Source organism: Lissotriton helveticus, chromosome 4_1, assembly GCF_964261635.1.
Source record: "Lissotriton helveticus chromosome 4_1, aLisHel1.1, whole genome shotgun sequence".
Classification (NCBI taxonomy): Eukaryota; Metazoa; Chordata; class Amphibia; order Caudata; family Salamandridae; genus Lissotriton; species Lissotriton helveticus.
The window spans coordinates 2,022,223,784-2,022,240,145 of record NC_136063.1 but is presented as its reverse complement, the minus strand read 5'-3'; the positions used below and the strand labels follow the sequence as shown (position 1 = coordinate 2,022,240,145).

Genomic DNA, 16,362 nt, shown 5'->3' with positions numbered 1-16,362 from the left:
GATTTCGTGAGTAATATCCAGTTGTTTTCATACTAAGTTTTCTTAACGTTTTTATCTTTTATACTTTTCTTTCCTTTAGAGGAAAGGGAGGTATGTTGTATTCTACTTCTTATTAAATAGTACTGTGTTTCTTTAAGATACTAGTCATGCCAGCATCTAGTTTATGATGTAATGTAATTCCAATGCAAGGTAGAATGTTATGCTTTAAGACTAAGAGACTGTTACACTAGAAGATGCTGGCAGATGATGAGCTGTGTAGTTATACTCAAATAAACTACCTTTAACCCAAGTTCCTGCCTCCTGGATTATTGGATTATAACATAAAGTAAAAATATTTATCTCAGCATCCAGCGTTAGTTTCATATAAACCTAATTAAAATATTAACTCACTACTTAAAGTAGAGGTAGGTGGTGGTAGTTGTTCCTGAATCGAGATGGCTTTGAGCAGGAATGAACAGGATGAACTTTGACAACAATAAATCTACTGTCATTGAACCACAGTCACTAAGCTAATACTTCTTGGTGTACCTTTTCAGCTTGTACAATGGTGAGCGTCAATGATAATTCTCATATGATTTTTTTTTTAAATAAATATTCACTGCAGATTAGACAGGATGCAGCGGGTACTGGACTATTCAAGAAAAAAAAATTAAAACAGAAATCATCACTTCATAAGGTTTAATTTACAAAAATAAATCAATATACCACAGTTTTCTGTATACCATATCAAGGAAAGACAACAATATATTTAAAATGTCAAGTAAGAAATGCAATCAAAATATTTCTGAAGATAATGGAATGATAAAAGTCAAAGCTTGAATTCATACTTCACAAATGACAACAAAATATATATACTTATGAGCAGTAGTTCAGTCAGTATACATCTATTAATGAACATACCACGAATTACGTAATTACAACACATGCTCTAGTACAAAACACACTATACACTGTGAGCTGCCAATAGGAAATGGTTCTCCTTTTGTTTGTCAATGTCAAAAAGGCGTCAATGATACACTGTTTGCATATAATATACATTTTGTTTTATGCATAAATTATTAATACCTGGCAAAATCCATCTTTTATCATATGCAACTATTTTCGTGAAAATGTTTTCTGGAACTACAAAAAAATAGACTCATCGTCCCACCTCAATCCAACTCAGTCTGTGTAAAGGAAGAGGAGAATAAAAAAATAATACAGTTATGTATGCAAACGTTTTAACTGAAATCAAACACTAAATAAAATCCCTACTTCCTTACTAGAATCAAAGTCCTTCCTCATTTTAGTAAAAACCATGTTATAAATTAAATCTATTGTAAATGCACCATTTTAAGGAAAGCATGGTGTTGTTTTGTTCCCCAAATTCAACATGGTTAAATGCAGTAAGAGTGACAACTAACAGAACACTGAGCGTGGAACAAATTTAAAGTGAAAATGTAGCGAAGTAAAATATAGTAGATATAATTAACGAAGATGTGCATGAATTAATTCCTTATGTAACTTGCCGACATCCCTTCTTCAGTGCAACATTTTACAAAATGCATTTCAGACTTTGTTTCCTGGGGGCATGTAAATAACTAGATGTGCGCGTCAGTGTTAAAGAAGGACACTTATTGATTTAAAGAATAGTGATGGTCACAGGGCTGGCTAGAACCATCCAGATCACATTCCCTTATTTCCTTCGGAACAGGCCTGCATATAGACCACTGCTAATGACCAAGGGATTTAGGCATACATAGGCCTAACTTACATTTGAGCTAGTGGAGCTCAAGCTCACACTGTATTCAATGAGCACCACCCATAGTTTTCAGAATGTCTGCAAAAAAAAGTAATACATAAAAAAGTAACAAAAATGGCAATTGTATTGAAATTCCCGACCATTTCAAAACTCCTTTACACTCCCGTCCCACCTCCCCTTTTCATTTACTTTTCTGTCTGACCCAGCTGTACAAGTTTCTGTACAAGCGCCTATGAATTCAATTCATAGACAAAAACACAACATATACAAAGTGTGTACCTAGTTAAGACTTGCTCCCTGGTTGCAGGCCTCTAAAAGGACGAATGTTATACATTTGCACAGAGCACTGCAACATAATATTGTCAAAAGACAATCACATAAGGCATTTAAAATACATCAATTATTTGAAAGGAAGGACATTTTTATCACTGTTCCTTTCATAAACATCTTTCAGTATTCTGGTCTTTTCAAACAAAACTGGGTAGACATTATTAGACAGATGTGTGAACTGGAGTAGCAGAGTGGGATGGCGACGAACCCCGATCAGAAGAAGATGAAATGGATCTTGTAGTTGTTTCACGTTGTAATTCCTCAACCTTCTTCTGAAGTTCAGCTCTAATAATAAGCAGGTCTTTGAGATTCTGATGAATTGGCATCTAGATGTAAAAGAAAAGCGAAACATGTTGAAAGACAACTAGTGTGTGCTGGAAAAAGAGTAAGTGCGTTTTAACACATTTATAACAATAAACTATGTGAAAACTCAAATAAGCAGGTGATCAACAAGTATGGCATTATGGTGCTGGAAATAATAGTTGACTGACAGAGTGAAAATTCATTTTATAGCACAACCTTGGTTAAATATTTTCACACACTGTTGAACTCTGTGTCCTAAGGTGATACACTGCTACTTCACAAATAACTTCGCTTTCAAATCACAGTGAAATCATTTCTAATTATCTTCACGATCACTTTGCGTGGGAATATCTAAACTAAATTTACAATAGTCAACCCCGAAGAACATTGCAAAAATATAATCTTTCCAATGTACTTTGCTGGAGCTCTACAACCAAAACAAGCATTTGCAATGCAATAGGTCTCGCATTAGACAAGTTTGAGCTATTGGTAATGTAAATAACAATTGTTTTATTAATGTGTTGGTTTTGAAAATAGCGAAATTAATAGATTTGTCATTAACAATGCCAATAGTTTTAACTTTCCCAAATGTGACACCTATAGCATTTGTACTGCAATATGTGTTGTATTTACGTTACTTAGATGTATTGATATTACAAATAACAATGGCTTTACATTTTTTTAAAATAATTAATACTTAAATGAAAGTTATTGTAATTTATAATGGCAATAGCTTAAACATTTGTAAAATGACTTTTGTGAAGATTATGTTCAGTGTATTTTATTGTGACGAAAATCCAAGAACAGAAGTGAAATATTAACATCTTTTTGTGACATTTGTAATAAAGCTTGAAACATTGAGAGAACATATTTGAACTAGCTGTTGTTGAATGGTTGCACAGATTGATGCTGTGGTGGCGCTGAGTGATGTGGTGGCGACGAGTGATGCTGTGGCGTTCAGTGATGCTGTGGTAGCGCATAGTGATGTTGCGGTGGTGCTGAGTGATGCTGTGGTGATGCGATAGATAGAGTGAGGGCGATAGATAGAGAGAGGGAGGGCGATAGATAGAGGGAGGGCGATAGATAGAGGGAGGGCGATAGATAGAGGGAGGGCGATAGATAGAGTGAGGGAGGGAGATAGAGTGAGGGAGGGAGATAGAGTGAGGGCGATCGATAGATAGATAGAGTGAGGGCGATCGATAGATAGATAGATAGATTGAGTGATAGCGATAGAGTGAGGGCGATCGATAATTAGATAGATAGATAGATTGAGTGATAGCGATAGAGTGAGTGCGATAGATAGATAGAGTGAGGGCGATAGATAGATGGATAGATGGATAGATTGATGGATGGATGGAAGGATAGATAGATAGTGTGAGGGTGATAGACAGAGTGAGGGCGATAGATAGAGCGAGGGCAATAGAGTGAGGGCAATAGATAGAGTGAGGGAAATAGATGGATTGAGTGAGGGCGATAGATAGATAGAGTGAGGACAATAGATAGATAGAGTGAGGGTGATAGAGTGAGGGCAATAGATAGTGAGGGCGATAGATACATAGATAGATAGATAGATTGATAGAGTGAGTGCGATAGATACAGTGAGTGCAATAGATAGATAGAGTGATGGCGATAGAGTGAGTGCGATAGATAGACAGATAGAGTGAGGGCGATTGATAGAGTGAGTGCGATAGATAGATAGATAGATAGATAGATAGATGGTTGAGTGTGTGGTTGTGTGTTGTGTGTGGTTGTGTGTCTGGTTGTGTGTGTGGTTGTGGTTATGTGTGTGGTTGTGTGTGTGGTTGTGGTTGTGTGTGGGGCTGTGGGTGTTAGGGTGTGGAGCTGTGGGTGTGTTGTGTTTGGGGTTGTGTGTGTGGTTGTGTGTTGTGTTTGGGGCTGTGGGTTGTGTGTGTGGTTGTGTGTGTGCTTCTGGTTGTGTGCCTGTGGTTGTGTGTGTGTGGTTGTGTGTGTGTGGTTGTATGTGTGTGGTTGTGTGTGTGGGGGGTTGTGTGTGTGGGGGGTTGTGTGTGTGGGGGGTTGTGTGTGTGGGGGGTTGTGTGTGTGGGGGGTTGTGTGTGTGGGGGGTTGTGTGTGTGGGGGGTTGTGTGTGGGGGGTTGTGTGTGTGGGGTTGTGTGTGTGTGGGGTTGTGTGTGTGTGGGGTTGTGTGTGTGGGGTTGTGTGTGTGGGGTTGTGTGTGTGTGGGGTTGTGTGTGTGTGGGGTTGTGTGTGTGTGGGGTTGTGTGTGTGTGGGGTTGTGTGTGTGGGGTTGTGTGTGTGGGAGGTTGTGTGTGTGGGAGGTTGTGTGTGTAGGTGTGTGTGGGAGGTTGTGTGTGTAGGTGTGTGTGGGGTTGGGTGTGTAGGGGTTTGTGTGTAGGGGTTTGTGTGTAAGGGTGTGTGGGTGTGTGGGGTGTGTGGGGTGTGTGGGGTGTGTGTGGGGGGGGAGTTGTGTGGGGGGGTTGTGTGTGGGGTTGTGTGTGTGGAGTTGTGTGTGTGGGGGGGTTGTGTGTGGGGTTGTGTGTGTGTGGTGTCTGTGTGGGGGGGTGGGTGTGTGTGGGGGTGTGGGTGTGTGTGGGGGTTGCGTGTGTGTGGGGGTTGTATGTGTGTGTGGGTTGTATGTGTGTGGGGGTTGTTTGTGGGGGGTTGTGTGTGTGGGGGTTGTGTGTGTGGGGGGTTGTGTGTGGGGGGGTTGTGTGTGTGGGGTTGTGTGTGTGGGGGTTGTGTGTGTGGGGTTGTGTGTGGGGGGTTGTGTGTGTGGGGGTTGTGTGTGTGTGTGTGTGTGTGTGGGGTTGTGTGTGGGGGGTTGTGTGTGTAGGGTTGTGTGTGTGTAGGGTTGTGCATGTGGGTGTGGGGTGTGTGTGGGGGGGGGGGTTGTGTGTGGGGGGGGGTTGTGTGTGTGGGGTTGTGTGTGTGGTTGTGTGTGTCGGGGGTGGCGGGGTTGTGTGTGTGGGGTTGTGTGTGGGGTTGTGGGGGTTGCGTGTGTGGGGGGGTTGTGTATGTGGGGTTGTGTGTGTGTGGGGTTGTGTGTGTGGGGTTGTGTGTATGTGTGTGGTTGTGTGTGTCGGGGGCAGGGTTGTGTGTGTGTGGGGTTGTGTGTGTGGGGTTGTGGGGGTGGGGTGTGTGTGGGGGGTGGGGTGTATGTGTGTGTGTAGGGGTGGGGTTGTGTGTGTGGGGGTTGTGTGTGGGGGTTGTGTGTGGGGTTGTGTGTGTGTGGGGTTGTGTGTGTGTGAGGTTGTGTGTGTGGAGTTGTTTGTGTGTGTGTGGGGTTGTGTGTATGTGTGGGGTTGTGTGTGGGGGTTGTGGGTGGGGGGCTGTGGGGGCTGGGGTGTGTGTGTGTGGGAGTGGGGTTGTGTGTGTGGGAGTGGGGTTGTGTGTGTGGGGGTTGTGTGTGTGGGGGGTTGTGTGTGTGGGGGGTTGTGTGTGTGGGGTTGTGTGTGTAGAGTTGTGTGTGTGGGTGTGTGTGTGGTTGTGTGTGTGGGGTTGTGTGTGTGTGTGTGGAGAGTTGTGTGTGTGTGGGTTTGTGTGTGGGTTTGTGTGTGTGTGTGGTTGTGTGTGGGCGGGATTGTGTGTGCGGATTGTGTGTGTGGGGGTGGGGTTGTGTGTGGGGGGTTTCTGTGTGTGTGGGGGGGGTTCTCTGTGGGGGGTTGTGTGTGTGGGATTGTGTGTGTGTGGGGTTGTGTGTGTGGAGTTGTGTGTGTGGAGTTGTGTGTGTGAGGTTGTGTGTGTGGGGTGTGTGTGTGGGGTTGTGTGTGTAGGGGGTTCTGTGTGGGGTTGTGTGTGTGTGAGGGTGTGGGGGTGAGGTTATGTGTGTTTGGGGTTGTGTGGGGTTGTGTGTGGAGTTGTATGAGTGGGGTTGTGTGTGAGTGGGGTTGTGTGTGTGTGGGGGCAGTTGTGTGTGGGTTTGTGTGTGTGGGGGGTTGAATTATCATTTAACTTGCAACCGACCAGCTTCTGTTCACAAGCTTGAAAGCAGCAGTTACATAAATGGGGAGCTGCAGCATGCCCATGGCTCGCCAGTGCATGTTGCAAATGAAACGAAGCATTATGTGTTCGGATCGCATTACAAAGAAAGGCAATAACAAGGGGATAGTAAGAGTGGGGTGGGAGGGGGACGAAATGGAGAGAGCTCCGACACGGAGAGCCAGAAGATGATTAATTTGAAATAAGGCTTTGATTAGAAAACGGGCGTGGAGCCAGGTGGAGCGGATGTGGGTGGGGTGGGGTGGGGTGTGTGTGTGTGTTTGTGTGTGTGTAGGGGTGGGGTTGTGTGTGTGGGGGTTGTGTGTGGGGTTGTGTGTGTGGGGGGTTGTGTGTGTGTGAGGTTGTGTGTGTGGAGTTGTTTGTGTGTGTGGGGTTGTGTGTGGTTGTGTGTGGGGGGTTGTGGGGGCTGGGGTGTGTGTGTGGGAGTGGGGTTGTGTGTGTGGGAGTGGGGTTGTGTGTGTGGGGGTTGTGTGTGGGGGGTTGTGTGTGGGGGGTTGTGTGTGTAGAGTTGTGTGTGTGGTTGTGTGTGTGGGGTTGTGTGTGTGTGTGTGGAGAGTTGTGTGTGTGTGTGGGTTTGTGTGTGTGTGTGGTTGTGTGTGGGCGTGATTGTGTGTGCGGATTGTGTGTGTGGGGGTGGGGTTGTGTGTGGGGGGTTTCTGTGTGTATGGGGGGGTTGTGTGGGGTTCTCTGTTGGGGGTTGTGTGTGTGGGGTTGTGTGTGGGGGGTTGTGTGTGTGTGGGGTTGTGTGTGTGGAGTTGTGTGTGTGGAGTTGTGTGTGTGGGGTTGTGTGTGTGGGGTGTGTGTGTGTGGGGTGTGTGTGTGTGGGGTTGTGTGTGGGGGGGTTGTGTGTGTGGGGGGTTGTGTGTGTGTGGGGGTGAGGTTATGTGTGTTTGGGGTTGTGTGTGTGTTGGGTTGTGTGTGGAGTTGTATGAGTGGGGTTGTGTGTGAGTGGGGTTGTGTGTGTGTGGGGGCAGTTGTGTGTGGGTTTGTGTGTGTGGGGGGTTGAATTATCATTTAACTTGTAACCGACCAGCTTCTGTTCACAAGCTTGAAAGCAGCAGTTACATAAATGGGGAGCTGCAGCATGCCCATGGCTCGCCAGTGCATGTTGCAAATGAAACGAAGCATTATGTGTTCGGATCGCATTACAAAGAAAGGCAATAACAAGGGGGTAGTAAGAGTGGGGTGGGAGGGGGACGAAATGGAGAGAGCTCCGACACGGAGAGCCAGAAGATGATTAATTTGAAATAAGGCTTTGATTAGAAAACGGGCGTGGAGCCAGGTGGAGCGGATGTGGGTGGGGTATGGGTGGGGGCACAGAAGGAAACTACTAGAATTCGCGAGAACGAGATGAAAAGTGAATGGCAGAGCAGGAAGATGCGACTCGGGGGGCGAGACGGGGCACAGCAGTAGCTCAACTGGGGGATGCCTTTATTAAAAATAAAACAAATAAAAAAGGAAGGAAAACGGTGGTTGGGGCAGGGAAGACAAGAACTGCAATAGACGGAGATGTTTTTTTTATCTACTGTTTATAGGGAGTGTTGTTATCTGTCTCGCACTCGCTCCTCCTGTCTGTTTGTCTACCTCTTTCTTTCTGTCTGTCTCACTGTGCATCGGAGTTCCTGCCACTCAGGGCCACGCGCACCTCTTTTTGGCAAATAACGCTTGTGCGCCGGGGTTAAACTTGGCAAACTCTAATTACTATACATTATAGATGAAAAGTGAATGGCAGAGCAGGAAGATGCGACTCGGGGGGCGAGACGGGGCACAGCAGTAGCTCAACTGGGGGATGCCTTTATTAAAAATAAAACAAATAAAAAAGGAAGGAAAACGGTGGTTGGGGCAGGGAAGACAAGAACTGCAACAGACGGAGATGTTTTTTTTATCTACTGTTTATAGGGAGTGTTGTTATCTGTCTCGCCCTCGCTCCTCCTGTCTGTTTGTCTACCTCTTTCTTTCTGTCTGTCTCACTGTGCATCGGAGTTCCTGCCACTCAGGGCCACGCGCACCTCTTTTTGGCAAATAACGCTTGTGCGCCGGGGTTAAACTTGGCAAACTCTAATTACTATACATTATGTTAAAAACCCTCCCATGCCACGCAAGAGAGTGAATTATTAAATAGGCTTCTATTTAATTGCGAGAGAGGATTGTTGTAGTCCAGTCAACTGACAAGTTATAAGAGAGCAGAAGGGAAAGGAGGGCGCTGTACATATAACGTTGACAGGAAGAGGGAAGACAAATAGAATAAAGTGTGTGTGAGAGACCGGGAGTACGAGAAAGAGAGAAACAGGAAGGGAAGAATGGAGACATTGAAAGGAGTGGTCAAGAGAAGAGAAAGAAAAAACTGGAGGTTAGAGAGTGGGGCAGCGCGAGGATGCAAAAACGGATGAGAAGAAAACGAGATACGAGCGACTGGTAAGGGAAGAGAGCGAGGGCGCATGTGTGAGAGTATGAGAGAGAAGTGCTTAAACAGTGACTAGGGAGGAGAGACCCTGGGGGTGAGTGCGATAAATTAATTACAAAATAAATAAACGCGAGTTGTTCGAGGAAGAGGAGAGAGGGAGAGGGAGAGAGGGAGGGGGAGGGGCGGGTTGTCGCAGCCCTAAAAGGATGTTCTGGCATTGCGCGGAGGGGGGCGGGGAGCGGCTTCCTTTGAAGTTGATTGGGGGAGCAGGGGAGCGGCAGCTTTGTAGTCAGATGCCGAGGCACAGACAAATGGTGGTGTGTGATGTGTGATGTGGCTGACGATGATGTGCACGCGCCTGGCTCACATGAACTGTACGCGATCCGCAGCTAGGTGGACTTTTCGGACCACTTACTATAATCTCGCCTATCAATCCCTACGGGATAAAATAGGTGAGACCTAAACAGTCACAAACATAATGGAGACAGTAGCCCCACTTACCTTCAAAAGGGAGAAAAACAAATACTCCCAGATTTTGGACTTCCTCAATGGGTTGCCAACACCACTCATTCTGGGGCCACACCATTGATTTGGTTTTCTCCACTTTCAGTTTAGTTATGCTGCACCCTACTCCACTGGCTTGGACTGGTCAGTATGGGATCCAATTTAAGTGGCTCATCTCACCACAGGGCAGTCTCAGGATTCATGCTACTCTACGAGACATTTTTCTAAGATCCCGAAAATCAGCTTGCTGCCTGCCTTGGCAAACAACAAACCGATTCTTTGGGGCTCCATAGACTCTGACATGGTCAAGATGGATAACTGGCTGCACACCACAATGGAGAATTTGCACCTGTAACAGGTTGTGCTCATAGCAAATACAGGGTCTCGGGCCCTTGGTTTTGTGAGGTGCTCAGGAAGAAGAAAAAACTGTATAAGAGGGTGGAAACGGAATGGCGAAGGAATTACAGTGCAGAGTCCCAAGCATTGTAAAAAAGGGCTCTCAAAAGCAATGTGACACTGATAAATCTTTCGAAGAAAGAATACTATGGAGGCAGGATCAAAATGGCAAGTGACAAATTGAGAGCATTCTTTAAGATTATAAAAAAGAATTCTGGGACCCAGCTGCATGCCACAGAATTAAGGCTCCCTCTGCCAAATGGTGCGAAGATTTGGCCTCTTTTAATTCACAACAAAATACAGGCGATCCAGAATAGTCTAATAACAGCTGTGCCACTGGATGCTGAGGCTCTCAGATCTACTCAATCCCCTAATGAGGTTTCCTGTTTGATGACAGAGTTTAATGGGATTTCTCTAAAAGACTCAAGAAGGGCTACTGTTAATCTTAAATCTGGCTCACCAACTGATCTTTGCCCTCTTTTCCTCTTGGCTTTGGATGAGGACGTTATTAATCCTACTATGAACGCCCTTCTAAATAAGTCCCTGAACACAGCTACAGTTCCGTCTATCTGGAAGCAGGCGAAAATCTTACTGCTTTTAAAAAAGCGAAGTGCAGATCTTGACATTCCAGGCAACTACAGGCCCATTTACATTTTGCCTGCGCCATCCACATTGCTAGAAAAGTTTGTGAATGGCCAACTCTCTAAGCATATTGTTTTTTGTTTTTTTTTAACTTTATTTATTAAGTTTTCTCCCCTTGGTGTACATCACACAGAAGAAACAACCACACAGGTTACACTTGTACATATCATAATCATTTGGATAATATAAAGGCACTAACATATGAGCGAATGGTGAGCACGGACAGACAAGCATCATACAGGAGAACTTATGTAATATAGTGGGGTAATCATCACACAATAATATAGCAGTCATGTACATTTCCAGGAACAAGTAATATGGGCAGCGGCAGCCAGCGGTCAATCAACAGATATCAGCCGTTTAACCAAAAGGGTCAAGAACGCATAGCTGCCGGCCAGCAAGGCACGAAGAGTGTAGTGTGCGTGTAAACTATAGTAGCCCCTCATCCCAGCCGTGGTTTGGAGTGGTCCAGTATCTCCCTGTAATGTATTCCCAACAGTGTCCCGCATAAGCGGACACCGGTGCGTCTCCCATAGTGTCCTCTCCAAGCGCCTCAGCTAAGCGATAGTTATAGCCGCAGCACTCAACTGTCTGCCTCTGAGTCTGTGTCCAGTGCTGTGGTCTGTAGCAGATAAGCTTGCAGTGGTCCCCAAATATCCTTCGGCCTGCTCTGAACTGGTGTCAATTCCGCATAAATAGTATTCTGATCCTGACAATAAACCAGGTCATCAAGCCATTCCTTAAACTTAGGAGCCCTACCTCTTCTCCATCGACAAGCAACTCGCCTCTTAGCTAGCAATAGTGCGATATTTGTGAATTTTCGAATGGATGCAGGCACATGTCGAGTGTATCCCAATAGCATAATTAACGGGTCTTTGCTAATTGCCCCGGACGTCATAACCTGTAACGCAGAATGCACCTGTGTCCAATATTCAAAAACTCCTGGGCATTCCCAAGCTAAGTGGAGGAATCCCGCCCCTTCTGCATTGCAGCGCTCGCATCTATCGGTATCTGCCGAGTGGAAGCGCAGTTTCCTCACAGGTGTATAATAGAAACGTTGCAGAAATTTGTAATGAATGATCTTCAGCCTATTAGCCGTGACAGCACTGCAGTAGTGCCACTGGTCGTCAGTAAGATCCCGGTCTAGGTCTACAGTCCAATGTCGCCGTGCCGAGCTCTCGGGCCCTTGGCGCTGTATGTTATTATATAGTCTAGAAACAAGATGGCAGCCGTCCGACAGAATCATGGTATGCAGCGGCAAGACCCCTTCCGGTTCTTCAGGGAATTTGGGCAATACCTCCCGCAACCCCTGTCGAAGTCGGATGTAGTAAAACACCTCCAGAGGCGTAGGCGTAACAGCATGAAACAGCTGTTCCTTGGTACGGAACCGCCCATTGATAAATAAGTCCCCCCATACGGAGACTTGTGTGCGTTTACACATCAACTGAAAACCCGTTTCCTGCAAGAGAGAAATGCGGGGGTGGTACGTGAGAGGAAGTACCGGGGAATATAAGTGCGTGGCAACGACAAGCTTTACTATCCTATTCCACGCGTCTATGGTGCAGGTTACCGTTGTGAACGGCGTGTCTATGTCTTTGACCGTACCCAGTACGAGGCCATTAAGAGGAAGGGGACGTGCGATCCAATCCTCTGCGGCGATTTGCGGCATGCATGGCGTGGGTTTCACCCAATGAAACGCATATTGCGCCTGGGCAGCGACGTAATACACTTCAAAGTCCGGCACATCAAAACCCCCTTTCTCATAGGGCTGGGTGATGACGTCCCATCGCAGCCGAGGTTGCTTGCCGCCCCAAAAAAGACGCAGGAGCTCCGAACGCAATTGTTTGAAGAAAAAAGCGCCAGGGAAATATGGTATATTTTGGAATAGGTAAAGGAATTACGGCAACACCACCATCTTTATTAGCGACGCTCTCCCGGCCATCGACAGCGGTAAAGCCTTCCACCGCGTCACATTATCAGCTAATTTTGTGATGGCCACTCCATAGTTCGACCTAAGTGTCACGTCCTTGTCCAGCGATATCACGATACCCAAGTATCTAAGATCTGCGTCACACCATTCGAGCGGATAGTCCAGGTGAAATTTCGTAACAGCACTAGTGAGTGGGAAAAACTGGGATTTCCTCCAGTTCACATGCACCCCTGACAACCCACCAAAAACAATGAACTCCCGTAAGATAGGATTCAAGTTAGTTTGAGGATGTTTCACATAGAGCGTGATATCATCTGCATACAGCGATACCCCAATCTGGCGCTGAAAGCAGTGAAAGGCACTGGCTCTGTGCAGCTGACGGATTCAACATGCCAACGGCTCGATCGCCATAGCAAAGAGCAGTGGGGAGAGAGGGCATCCCTGTCTGGTGCCCCTCGTAATCAGCATCGAGGCCGACAGCAGTCCGTTAATCACTATTTTAGCAGTTGGTCTGGTATATAATAGCTCGACCCATTTAATAAACAGAATAGGGAAACCCATCCTATGTAATATCGTAAACAGGTACGGCCATTCGACCGAGTCGAATGCTTTTGTGGCGTCTAAAAAGACAGCAGCGACAGGCAGTTCTGGGGCAATCGTCTGAGTCAACGAGAAGAGCGTCCTAAGATTATGGGTGGTAGCGCGGCCCGGTACAAATCCAGCTTGATCCGGCAGGACTATTTTGGACATAATCAGCGAGAGGCGGGTGGCCAACACCTTGGCAAGGATCTTCGCATCGCAGTTGATGAGAGAGAGCGGTCTATAGGAATCCGTGTCCGTCGGTTCCTTACCCGGTTTCAACAAGGAGGTAATAACCACCTCCCTCATCGATCCCGGCAATACCCCAACTTCCAACGACTCCTCATAGACTTCCCTAAGGACCGGCGCCATGATATCAATGTAGCATTTATAAAACTCCGCGGGGAGTCCGTCTGATCCCGACGCCTTCCCATTGGCAAGCGACATAATCGCGTCTCGGATCTCAGCAGTCTCTAAAGGTGCACCAAGGAATTGTCTATGCACGTCGCTGAGCCAACAAAGCGCAATACTATCTAGAAAACTTCCCATGTCCACTTCAGTGGTTTGTTGAGAAGTATACAGCTGTGTATAGTGTGAGAGAAATTCCTTCTGAATCTCTCTCGTATCCTGACAGCGTATTCCGGTTTTTGTGACAATTTCTAATATAGTGTTACAGAAGCGTGGCTTTCTTGTTATCGCGGCCAGTACCTTGCCCGGCCTTTCCCCTTCGCAATAACGTCGCGCCGTCCAATACTTTCCCCTAAACTTTACTTCCCTCGCTGCTTCCTTTTCGTACTCAGAAAGTTTTTCTCTAAAGGTATGATGCAATGCCGAATCTACTCCTCTTGTCATCTGAAGTTCAAGTCCCTTAAGCTCGCGCTCCAACCTGCCCAGTGTCCCCTGAATGTCTTTCAATATCCCCCCGCTGTGGATATGCAAATACCCCTGACCGTGACTTTAAAAGCCTCCCATACCATCTCCACACTATCAACTGAATCCTTGTTCCTGGGGAAGAACTCCTCCACTTCAGTACCCAGCTCCGTGCAAAAGACTGTGTCTAGTAGCATAGTCGGGAGCAATCTCCATGGGGGTCTTATTCTGTCATGTCCCGGGATCGTGAGGGACACCAACACTGGACAGTGATCTGAATACGTTCTGGGCAAGTGTGCTACCTTACCTATACCCGGACAAAGCCCCCTAGATACAAAGCAGTAATCTAATCTAGCCCACGAATTAGTGTAGGACGTAAAGTGTGTTCCCTCTCGAAGCGCAGGGTGTATGTACCTCCAGCTGTCTATCAGCCCTGCTTCCTCTACGATGCCCACTAGTACATCCCTCGCTTGCCTGTTATATTGACCACAGCCATCCGATCTATCCATGCCTGGCACTAGCGAAACATTAAAGTCACCCCCCCAAATAATGTGTGTAGCGCCTGTCCCCAATACATGCCCCCAAATCGTGGTGAAAAACTCTGGCGTGTCGACATTCGGTGCATAGCAGTTTACTATAACAACAGTATCTATGCCAAATCTACCCCACAATATCACAAATCGCCCATCATGATCAAGCGTCTCTCCCAGCATCTGAAAGGCAACTGATTTCTTAATAAGAACAGCAGTACCTCTAGAATACGAAGAGTAAGAGGAGAACTTCCTGACCGAGGCCCATTTACTAGCAAATTGTGGATCAGATCTGGGACTGAAATGCGTTTCCTGTAATAAGGCAATATGTACATTATGCCTATCTAAGTAGGCAAGGATATTTCTACCTTTTCTAGAATAGTTAATGCCTCGCACGTTCCATGACATTATCATTAAGTCGTTTCCCGCCATATCAGCCATCATCAATGGTACCAGCCGTCACATCGCTCACCCCCACCCGCACCTCCCACCGCCCATACGCACCATCCAACTCAGTCCAAGCATTCTGCAAAGTCGTGTGACTCTTCTGTACAGTGTAACCAAACACCCACACTTCCCTCCCCTTCCCCTGTCTCTCCCCAATTAACTCAGGTACGCCCCAAAACTATTCCCGGGCCAAACCAGTCTCCCACTCATCTCTCGCGTAAGCCAACAGCTTCCAAATAGTTCCCCTGTCAAACGAATAGGGCACATCCCACCCGGCCCGCCCAACCCTGTGAGTCCAGCGCCTCATGCTCAGCAACATTGTCAGCCAATAGAGACTCAAACCAGAAACAGCCCCAATCGCCCCCCCCCCACCCATCCTGAAACAATCAACGAATAACATTGCACCTTTCGAGCCCGTCCCTCCCTCCACCCACTGAAGTAACCCCAATCCTCCAGCAGCCATACCCCCCCCACCCAGCACCGCCAGCAAACCCCCAATCAGCTGCAGTGTAAAGAACAATGTCAATGGGGCACACCCTAGTAGGGTCATCCAAGGTACACACTTTTGCACCCCCTGCTCCTCGTCCCCATCCTGAAACCTCCCGTAGTGGGGCAAGTCGAGGAAGGGGGGTGTCGCCTGGCATACATTACCACCCAAAGTCCAATGCCATCTTCGTCGCCTGCGATCGTCCATATTCTCAGCATCACAGTAGAGTCAAGCGTGGCGGCAAGAAAGTGGCTCGCGCCACCATCCCAAGCTGAAGTCACAATGGACCAGGAGAGTTCTTAGCAATACACACACACAAATCATTCTTCCTCATTGTCTGGCTCCTCCTCCACGGGACGATTCCCACGCTCTCGTCTCAATGTTTTAAGAAAATCCTCCACTTGCTGCGGGTTTAAGAAGAAATACTGCTTCGCCTGGTGTGTGATCCGAAGCTTCGCCGGGTACAGCAGAGCATAGTCTATTTGTAGGTCCCTTAATTTTTTCTTCACTCCCAGAAACTTTTTCCTTTGATCCTGGACAATTGGCGTGAAGTCCGGGTACAGCGAAAAGGTAACCCCATCACATGATAATTGTTTAGCAGCTCTCGCAGCACGGAGTGCAGTATCCCTATCCCGATAATTTAGTAGTCGAGCTATTATCGGTCGAGGTGGAGCCCCTGGCTGGGGCTGAGGACCAAGGGAACGGTGTGCGCGCTCAACAATGAACTGTTTGGAAAAAGCGTCCGCTCCTATAGCCGTTAGGAGTATCCGTTCTACATATTCCTCCATACGCCCAGTGTTTGTAGACTCCGGCACACCCACCACGCGGACATTATTGCGGCGACTGCGCGCTTCCAACTCCTCGTTCTTTGCAGCTATTACCTTGAGGATGTTATCCATCCGCGACAGTCTAGTAGCATGGGACGCCGTGGTATCATCATTATCTGAGATCCTTCTCTCCGCCTCCGTGAGGCGTTCTTCGTGCACATCCATCTTCTGTACAATAGCGTCCATCCTGGAGGATAAACGATCCACCTTATCCACCACCGTCGCGAACCCTTGTTTCATTTCCTGCAGTAGTAGGTGCATGTCCGGTGCAGCCGCACCGCAGCTAGGCCCCACTGTCGGTGGGCTCTGAGCTCCAGCCGTGTCCGCTCCCGTCTTCACAGTCCTCTTCGAAGCCGGGGCTGAGTCAAAGGAAATTTTCGGTTGTCGAGTATC

General features: G+C 47.1%; 1 protein-coding gene across 8 annotated transcripts in view; it reads right to left on the bottom strand.

The window, feature by feature from the left end:
* Nucleotides 1-661: 661 nt before the first annotated feature.
* Nucleotides 662-16,362, bottom strand: part of MTMR1 (myotubularin related protein 1) — a 492,625-nt gene continuing 476,924 nt past the window's right edge. For all 8 annotated transcript variants that reach the window (XM_078688654.1, XM_078688651.1, XM_078688648.1 and 5 more), the window contains one exon: nucleotides 662-2,397. In XM_078688654.1, the coding sequence (XP_078544780.1) occupies nucleotides 2,233-2,397 (165 nt within the window). In that variant the 3' untranslated portion in view covers nucleotides 662-2,232. The remainder of the gene's footprint in view (nucleotides 2,398-16,362) is intronic.